Source organism: Octodon degus, unplaced genomic scaffold, assembly GCF_000260255.1.
Source record: "Octodon degus isolate 3935 unplaced genomic scaffold, OctDeg1.0 scaffold00005, whole genome shotgun sequence".
NCBI lineage: Eukaryota > Metazoa > Chordata > Mammalia > Rodentia > Octodontidae > Octodon > Octodon degus.
In genome coordinates this window covers 22,048,449-22,058,003 of record NW_004524581.1, presented here as the reverse complement: position 1 = coordinate 22,058,003, position 9,555 = coordinate 22,048,449, and the positions used below count along the sequence as shown (strand labels likewise).

At 42.1% G+C, this 9,555-nt stretch overlaps 1 protein-coding gene across 2 annotated transcripts in view; it reads left to right on the top strand.

Moving 5' to 3' along the window:
• Window positions 1–9,555, top strand: part of Cdc5l (cell division cycle 5 like) — a 49,231-nt gene that overhangs the window by 2,587 nt on the left and 37,089 nt on the right. For both annotated transcript variants that reach the window (XM_023719441.1, XM_004624101.1), the window contains exons 2-5: window positions 2,097–2,200; window positions 3,474–3,635; window positions 5,050–5,177; window positions 6,901–7,000. In XM_023719441.1, coding sequence (XP_023575209.1) covers window positions 2,097–2,200; window positions 3,474–3,635; window positions 5,050–5,177; window positions 6,901–7,000 — 494 coding nt within the window. The remainder of the gene's footprint in view (window positions 1–2,096; window positions 2,201–3,473; window positions 3,636–5,049; window positions 5,178–6,900; window positions 7,001–9,555) is intronic.

Sequence of the window (9,555 nt, the reverse complement as noted above, 5' to 3'; positions counted from 1 at the left end):
ATGTTTTTCTGAAGGTTCCTTTGAATCTTCATTATCTTTTCCTAAGGAAACTGTATGCTCATCTCCAAGGCTCTTGTCTGATACAGAAGGGACTTTTCCAGTAGTTCCGAAATCCCAGTTTTCCAGGTCTTGACTCTGTAGTTCAGTGAAATGACTCAGGCTTACCTCAGAATGATCCTGCTGGGAGACAGGTTCCCTAGGGACTGTCTTATGCCGCCGCCACCGCTTCCTTGTTTTGGTGATGTGGTCCACGGCTCCTTCATGGCTTGTTCCCTGCTGTTAATCTGTACCTCAGTCTCATCAGCAGAGGATGCAAAAGCTTGACTTTCATCCTGATTCTTATTTTCTTTTTGTGCTTCCTGTTTAAGGTGGGTTTTCAAAGCCTTTAATAGCTTGTTTGCCCTCAAGTTAGCCTGGAGGCCCAAACTCTTGGCCAAGTTCTGTAGGTCGCTGTATTTCAAGGAGCCTAGCTCCTCCGCAGCGAGGAGGGTTGCCATGTTCCAGCACTCCAGACCACACACAGGGGACTGGGACACTGAGCCGAAGCGTGCAGTTCAAAACTGGCACCCTGGTCTGAGTTTCTTAACCTTTCAAAGCCTCGTTTCCTTCATTTTTCTCAAGGAAATAATACATATTTTGAGTGAGTAGGCCCCATCAGAGAGCACTGCAGGAGGACTGAGTCTTATACTCCTAAAGCCTAGGATAGAGATTGGGTGTTGTTATTGTGTATTGAGAATTGAACTCAGGACCTTGCCTTTGCCAGCCAGGCTGCTGTACCGCTGAGCTATCTCCTCAGCCCAGGTTGCTTGGTAGATGTTTGGGAGTGAATTTACTAGGATGGATACCTGCTGTGTGTACTTGGCTGCAGGGGTTTTGAACTAGCACGGTATTGAACTTAACAGACACAGGAAAGCTGAAAACTGCCTCAGCTCCTGGTGAGACAGCCAGGCTGTTGGAGCTAGAGGAGAGCATGTGCCTTTCCAGGGAAAGACAAGACAGATACACTGAGTGGAGTAACAGGATTCTTGTGCGCTTGTCAAAGCCCTGCAGCTATTTATTTATTTGCATCTGTGATGATGCGAGCTGGGTAGAGTGGAGAGGCTCAGCTGCAGACGGGTGTAGCACAAGCCCAATGCAAAAAAAAAAAAAAAAAAAAAAGTAAAATGTCTCAAGTCATCATTTATCCATGGGTTCATCCTCTCTGTTAAGTGTGGCTTATTTTGTTAGTCTTTTCTGGTACTGATGTGTCTCACCTTATTTGGGTGTCCTGATGAAATAGTAACTGGGGGAGACTGGGAGAGCTAGTTGGTGGGGTGGGGAAGAGATTTTTAATTTTTAGATTAGACCTAGGATGTGGATTCTTGGGTCATGGTTGGGGTTAAGGGGCTGCAGAAGAAATGCCCAGCTCTACCAGAGGCCCAGGTTCCTTCTTGAGGCCTGGATATGGCCTGTTGGATTCTTTTTCCTCACAAACACAAGTCCTGTTTCAAGGTAGGTGTTCAGGAGGTGTGTTTTAAATGACTGAGTAAATGAATAAGCAATATCTTTGAAGAGAATCATGGGAACATATTAGGGTTTACTTTGTTAATCACCTTTGTGAAGTTGTGTTTCTCAGTTGAGCTTTCCTACTTCCAATACTGAAGGATGTGTGTGTAAAGGTGGGTAAGATACTCCTCTGAAGGGATTTCTTTTTTTTTTAATATTTATTTTTATTTATTACATTTATTTATTGTGTGTGCGTGTGGCCAGCTCAGCCCACCAGGGGGCGGGTCTGGCTGGCATGTGGTGCTGGGGATCGAACCGCGGTCCCTGTGCTTTGCCAAGCTTGTTTCAAGTAGGTGCTTTAGACCACTGAGCCATCTCTCCAGCCCCTGAAGGGATTTCTTACTAATTTTTTTTTTTTTTTTTTGCATTTTCCTGATTCTTGTTTGCTGTTTACCATAATAGTCAATGAAGTTTTCGTTCTATTTTTAACACTGCATGTATATGTTTATGTGTATGTCTTTATTTTTATACCAGCCCTGTGAGACTTAAAGTGTTTTTCTCATGTGGAATTTTGTGACTGACTGCATTATTTTCTTTGATAATTCATTTAGGATGAAATTCTGAAAGCAGCGGTAATGAAATATGGGAAAAATCAGTGGTCTAGGATTGCCTCTCTGCTGCATAGGAAATCAGCAAAGCAGTGCAAAGCCAGATGGTATGTACGAGTTAACAAGCAGAAAATAGAAAGCAACCTTGCTCATGAGGCGGGAAATGTCAGATCTTTGAACCTTGGTGAAAGAAATCATGTAATGGGAAGTAGGGAGTGGCAAAGGGATTTAGACTCAGCTGCCACTTGTTTCCTGGCAAGCCATTTTTTATTCCCCCTACCCTGCCCCTGTCTCCCCAGTCAGGGGTAACAGTCCTTGGCACTAATGGATGCGGTGGGAGGCTCTGTCTGAATGAGTTACTATGTGCCTTGTGGAGCAGAGCACCTTTCAGGGACCGATGGGCCCAGCTTATAAATGATCTGTGTTCCAAGAGTCTAAATTTGTTAGTTCACAACATCTTTTAAGAAATGATAAATAATGGTTTAATTTTTTGGCAAGCTTACAATTTGAGTTTCCTCATAATGGAATTGAAATAATGTGTATTTGCTATCATGAAACACAGCATAAGCCTATGGTGTCACCTTCTAAATCACAGGGTAGTGGACATACTAGGCTTTCCATGTCTTCTTGGCACAAATGGTCTGGCCTTAGCCCACACCCATCTGCTCTAAGGGACATATTTTGGATTGTACAAAAGTGACCTAATTTCTTAGCTGTCTTGTGAGGAAGAAGGATCCGTGTAGAGATTGAACTCCAAAGAGGAGGTGGTCCTCAGCGTGAAGAAGTGGTTCTGATTTCTGTTTCTTGGAGTGATGCTAAGCTCCCTACTCGGTGGTTACGTGGGCTTACCTATGTCCTGTTTATCTAAGGTGGGTTGGGTGGGTGTTATGAAAAACATGATGCCACAGTTTAATTTAAATTTAGAAACATACCAAATGAAAACTTACAATGCTGAAAGCCATTTAGTGAGCACAAGTCAGGTGTTTAACCTAAGTGGTGTGAGGCGCAAAGCATGGAAAGTACAGGACTACGAAAATAGAGATACTAAAATGTAGTAGATGGCATTGTTTTTTTCCAGATCGTTAAAAATGTACACTAAAAACAAATAGTAATTGAGAAGGCCTATGATGTACTTCAGGCAAGTTATGTTTTTTAAGCATTGCTAGTCTTACATAGTAGAAAAGTGGAATGTAGTGAGATGGAGAATATCGACTGGGAGAAGTTTAGCTGCACAGTGAATATTCTGTTGTCAAAAAAAAGGATGCTTTGGTCATTAAAGAATGAGAGCTGTGCTTGTCAGACGTAGAGATCTGAGCAGCGTGTGAGCTGGGTTTCCGTACTAGGTGACTGATGAGTGCATTAAATTGTGTCTCTTAATAGGTATGAGTGGCTGGATCCGAGCATCAAGAAGACAGAGTGGTCCAGAGAAGAGGAGGAGAAACTGTTGCACTTGGCTAAATTGATGCCAACTCAGTGGAGGACCATTGCACCAATCATTGGAAGAACAGCAGCCCAGTGCTTGGAGCACTATGAATTTCTCCTGTAAGTGGATCTTCTAAAGCAGGCTGGACTCTTTATTCTATATATCGTGTAGTTGATAAAATTATGTCTTATGTTATATATAATTTGTGTGTGTGTGTGTGTGTGTGTGTGTATGTGTATGTAGTATTGGGAATTAAACCCGGAATCTTTGCATTAGGTTATATCTTGAGTCCTGCTTATTTTTTATTTGAAACAGGGTCTTGCTCAGTTATTGTACAGACTGGGCTTGAACTTGGAATTCTGCCTTATATACTTCTTTTTTTTTATGTGTGGGTGTGTGGGTGTGTGTGTGTGTGTGGCCAGCTCAGCCCACCGGAAGGCGAGGCTGGCTGGCATGTGGTGCTGGGGGATTGAACCGCGGTCCCTGTGCTTTGCTTAGCTTAGCTTGTTCTAGGTAGGTGCTTTAGACCACTGAGCCATCTCACCAGCCCCTGCCTTATATACTTCTTGAAAATTAATTTTACAAAGTTTACAAGTCGTCTGTGGTCATGATAAAAATTCTGGGGAAAGGAATCCTTGCACATTGTTAGTGGGCATGTAATCCCTACCACCACTGTGCATATCAGTGTGGAGAGTCCCCCAGAAACTAAAAATAGGTATTGAATCCAGCTATATTCTTTCTAGGTTTCTCCTCCCAAAAGTTAAGACATCATGTTACAGTGATACATGCCCAAGTTCATTATAAATTAGCTAAGCCTTAGAAATAGCCTTTATGTTCATCCACAAATGAATGGTTAAAGTTTACACACAAAGGAATACTGCTGTGAGGATAAATTTGAGTTGTTTGTAGCCAAATGGATATGCTTTGAGACCGTAAAGTTAAGTGGAATAAATCAGGCATGCAGTCTTAAATGTCACATGGTTTCTTTTACATGAGAAAGCCAAAGTATAAATAAAAAGCAAAATAAAAGATAGATAATAGGAAACAGAGATAGCTGGGAGGGGGACCAAGAGATGAGGGAGTGGAGGAGAAGGGAAATAAAAAGAATTAAGATGTGTCAGCTCTCTAACAAAATGTTATCATTATGTTCCATAAATGTACTAGTAAGTACAAAATTGTTTTTAAATTTTGGGGAAAAAATAGTATATGAAGAAATGTCACCCTTAACCACATGGCTGAGAGTTAACTGTTAGAACATTTTGGTTCTTTGTTACTAGTGCTTTATTTGTATGCTTGTATGGCATTTGTGATTAAGGAGCTGCCTAGATCATGTTCTGTACTGAATGCAAGCACTTGCTGAAATTAGAATTTTAATACCATTTCTTCCAGATGATGCAGTAGTAGAAGTGCTTTATTTTGTTAATACCCTTCTCTTGAATTTTTTTGGGAAAAAAATGGCCACAGCTAGGAAAGTCAGTAATTCTGATGCTGTATGGTATGATACTGTGATGAAGTCATCTGGGCTTTTTTTAGGGACAAAACTGCCCAAAGAGATAATGAAGAGGAAACCACAGATGATCCACGGAAACTTAAACCTGGAGAAATAGACCCGAATCCAGAGACAAAACCAGCACGGCCTGATCCAATTGATATGGACGAGGGTGAGTGGACAAGGGCGCTTGTGAGGACTCTGTGGCCTTGTAACTGTGGACTGCTCAGGCCTCTCACACTTTTCTAGCTCTTTTCTGAATTCTGCCTTTTTAGAGCCCCAAGTCTGTCTGTATTTGTTCCAGATGTGTCCAGTTTCTGTTAGAGAGTAGTTACCGTTTTTGGACAGCGCGCTTTTTATCTCATTAGTTTACATAATAAGTTAACGTAGTAAAATAGTGTTGGATAGGTTTCTGGAAGGAGCAGCATGGTTTCTCATTCCTCTTGCATAAGACAGGCAGGAAGCCAGGGTACGGCGCTTAGTGCTCTGACTTGAAGATGACCGTGTGCTCTGGAGGCTTGTGATTATGGGAGGCACTGAAATGGCAGCCAGGGAAAGTGGGTTTGATCTGATTTATTTATTTATTTTTTTGGATTTTTTTGTGGTACCGGGAATTGAACTCAGGACCCTGCACTTGCCAGGCAGGCACTTAATTATTTTCTGTTTGTTTTGAGACAGTTTTGTTATGTAGTTCAGGATGGCCTTAAACTCACTATGTAGCGCAGGCTGGTCTCAAACTCACAGCGATCCTCCTGCGTCAGGCTCCTGAGTGCCGAGATTATAGGTGTCTACTACCACGCATGGCTGAGAAAATGGATTTTGTGGTTTTTTATTTATTTTTTTTTATTTTAGGAAGGGTCTGTAGGGTATTCAGGGTCTCACTAATAGTTCGGACTCGTAGTGATTTGCCTGTTTACAGCCTCCTAAGAGCTGGGATTGCAGGTGTGCGCCACCGTGCCCTGGAGGGGGTGTGGGTAGTGTCACAGCAGGCCCATGGATTGAACCTCCAGCCCCTGCGCCTGCTTGCAGGCACTTTAATCTGCTGAGCTATTTGGCCAACCCTGGATTTTGGATCTAGATCTGTCCTTGTTAGCACTCTAACTAGGTGAGTCATACAGTGTGTCTAGCTTTGAAGTCTTTCTTTCCAGATAGACAGCAGTATCTGCTTTGCTTCACAGGGTTGTTGTAAAGCTCTCAACAAATGTTTGCTGAGTTTTAAATTGTAAACATTTAGAGTGGTAGTTTCCAAAGACTGACTAGGCTGGCCACATCATTTTTCCCTGGGGAAGTTTAAATTCGGGATCTAGGGCATCCCCTGGAGATACAGAGGAGGAGGAGTGCTTTTCGGCTGGCGGAGGGAGGCTGTGAGGCGAAGACCATGGTCCTGGAGTCTCGAGGGTGTTGAAAGTTCCCGTGTGATTTCATTGGGCATCCTTGTGTAGAAGTTACTCTAAGGTGTCAGCAATGGCAACTATAGTTCTCGTCTCGAGATGTGGAAATGTACTGGCAGAGAGAGTTCTGAGGGGGGAAGTGTAGCTAATGGAGACTAGCAGTTCCTTCATGATTAGTTTTTACAGCAAGAGATGATACGTCTCCATTTCGTGAATACTTGCTAGTTGTCTTTGTTTCCTTTTGCTTAGTTCTCAGCATCACTGTGAAGTGGGGATCGTTTTTCCAGATTTACAGGGGAGCGTGCTCAGAGAGCATAAACAGGTGACTAAGGTCACCCAGAGCAAGGTCTGGTTTTTAATCTGGGTTTCTCTGACTTCAAAACCCAAGCTTTTCCCATTATGCATCACCATTTATGAGTGTATTTCTCTCATTTTAAGCACTGGGGTATCCCTCTTATGTTCTTTGCTTATGTTGGAGAGAAACTTAATGCGTCTTTTTTGCAGATGAACTTGAGATGCTTTCTGAAGCTAGAGCCCGCCTGGCTAATACCCAGGGTAAGAAGGCCAAGAGGAAAGCCAGAGAGAAACAGTTAGAAGAAGCAAGGTATGTTTTTCTCTCTGTGCGTAACAATTAGCAGATGCACCCATTAGCCTACTGAAACTGTGGCTTATCAGTGCTATTTGGTGACTAAAAATCACGGCCAGTTTTTTACTTTGAAAAAAATCTAGTGTTTTTTACCCTTAACCATTTGAGACACGCCAGATGTCGTGCATACTTTACTTATGCTGTACATTGGGCCTGTTCTTTTAGCATAGCACAGCTTTATCTGTTGGTACCTTGGGGAGAAGTGCCTGGAAGGCGCAAAGTAGTGTGTGTGACAGCTGGTGAGTAACTCTTTGTGTTTATATTGGGCAGGCACTGGCTGTGAAACAGGAATCTGTGCCCAGTGGAGTGCGTCAGTGAGCCTTCAAACAAGTCTAAACACAGAAATCTTTATTTAAAATGGGAGTTAATGTGTATTAGCTATTGTTTTTTAGCCAGGATTTTCTCTGCTTTATTCTTCTTATTTCCTTTTGTTTATACCACGGTTGAGGTAAAATGGCCCAGAGACCACAATGAAGTTAGTAATGAGACCATCTGAATTATCAGCTCATTAGCTTTTGGGATGCAGGCAGTGGAGGAATCCCTCACCTGCCCAGTACTTTTGGAGAGAAGCGCCTCTTGACCTGATGTGTAGCATTGTGTTGGTGGTTTCTCCAGTGGTACCAGTGAGTGCCGGGTCCTGGGATGGAGATTCTCCCATGTGTGAAGGTGCTTGTTAGTGTAGCTGGCCAATCCCCAGCTGGGGGATTGGTGGGAAGACGACCATCCTACAAGACCAGACATAACAGGAGGATGTACTAAGTTTTCTACCCAGTCTGAGCCACCTTTCAGTCTTGGACACTATTAAAATTAAATAATTCTTTCATTTTTATCCAGGATTGTTTGGATGTTCTACTTTTAACCATATGGATAGGTCTAGGGCTATAGCAGATGCAATTGTGAAAAATCTCCCAGTTTTGGGCTGGCCAGATAACTCAGTGGATTAAAGTGCCTGCTTAGGCAAGTGCAGGGACCGGGGTCAATCCCCAACTGCTGTGCTGGCCCTGCCCCCAGGGGCCCGCTGACACAGTGAATGAGACTGGGCATGGTGGCATATACCTGTAATCCCAGTGCTTGGGAGGCTGAAAACAGGAGGATCACTATGAATCTAATCTGTGTAGTGAGACCCTGTACTAAATTAAAAAAAAAAATAAATAAAAATTTCCTAATTTTGGCCAGCATTGAGTCATATATATATTATAAATGTGTATTATATATATACACACACATACATATATGTAATGAATTTAGGACAGTGTATAAGGTCTCACTACATAGATCGGACTTGTAGTGATTCTCCTGTTTTCCCAAGCGCTGGGATTATAGGCATACGCCACCACGCCCAGTCTCAATTGCTGTCTCAGTGTGTCCTGGGGCTGAGCTGGGATGGCACACTGGGGATTAAACCCCAGCTGCAGCGCTCTGCCAAAGCAGGTACTTCAGTCTTCTGAGCTATCTGGCCGGCCCTTATACATATTTTTGTAGATTTTAGTTTACCTTAAAATTTATTCCAGATTTTCTTGGGCAGTCTACACTTCTTTGTAAGTTGTTTTCTTTACATAAGTTCTGTTTTATGACTTCCCCTTCATATTTTGAGAGGAAGGGCTTTTTTTTCCTTTTTTGGCAGAACTGGGGATTGAACTCAGCCCCTTGCGCTTGCCAGGCAAGTGCTTAATCTACTGAGCTATCTCCCAGGCCCATATTTTGAAAATATTTATTAAAATTATAGCATCAGTGGCCTGGCCTTAGCTCAGTTGTTTAAGTGGCTGCTTCCACAAAGCTGTCAGCCTCAGGTTGCTGTAGTTCGATCCCCACAACACTCCAGCCAGCCAAACCACCCCTGAGGGCATTCGGAGAAAAACAAAAACAAAAACAACAAAAAAAAAACCTTATAAAAAAAAAATTATAGCATCATAGGAAACTGCAAAGAAAAAGAAAAGTTAAATGGGATTCCATCTTGTGGTGATTATCAATGTTAAAAATTAATGGATGGGTACAAATGTGTTAAATTTTTATATGCCTCTCTAATATGTGAACTTTGAACATTTTGTAGAGCCCTGTCTTAGGCCTCTTTTAGAGTAGATTCTGGCCTTGCTAAAGGTTATACAGATACCTCTATAGTATCTTAAAGCTGTGTTGTAAATTTATTTATCTTATATAAGATCTTATCACTGAAGGTTTGTGTCCATCCAGCATTAGAGCAGTGTGTGGTGAGCAGTCTTCAAGTTCGGTCATTGATCATGTTCTGATGTATTTCCTCAGGCTAAAGGCTGAGCAGTGAAATTCCTGGCTTAAAAAAAAGTGGGGGAGCTACAGGCTTTTAATGTGTAACGTGTAAGTTTGTCTTTGGGGAAAGTCATCCTGTTGTAGAAAAGTAACTATGTTGTGTACCTATGCCAGTAAGATAAAGAGTGTGATATTAATTAGAAATGCACAAATGGTTAATTTAGTTGTGCTTTAAAAATTAATAGTTAAGTAAGAACTATTCTGTTTGTGTTTTGTCATTCTAGTTATTT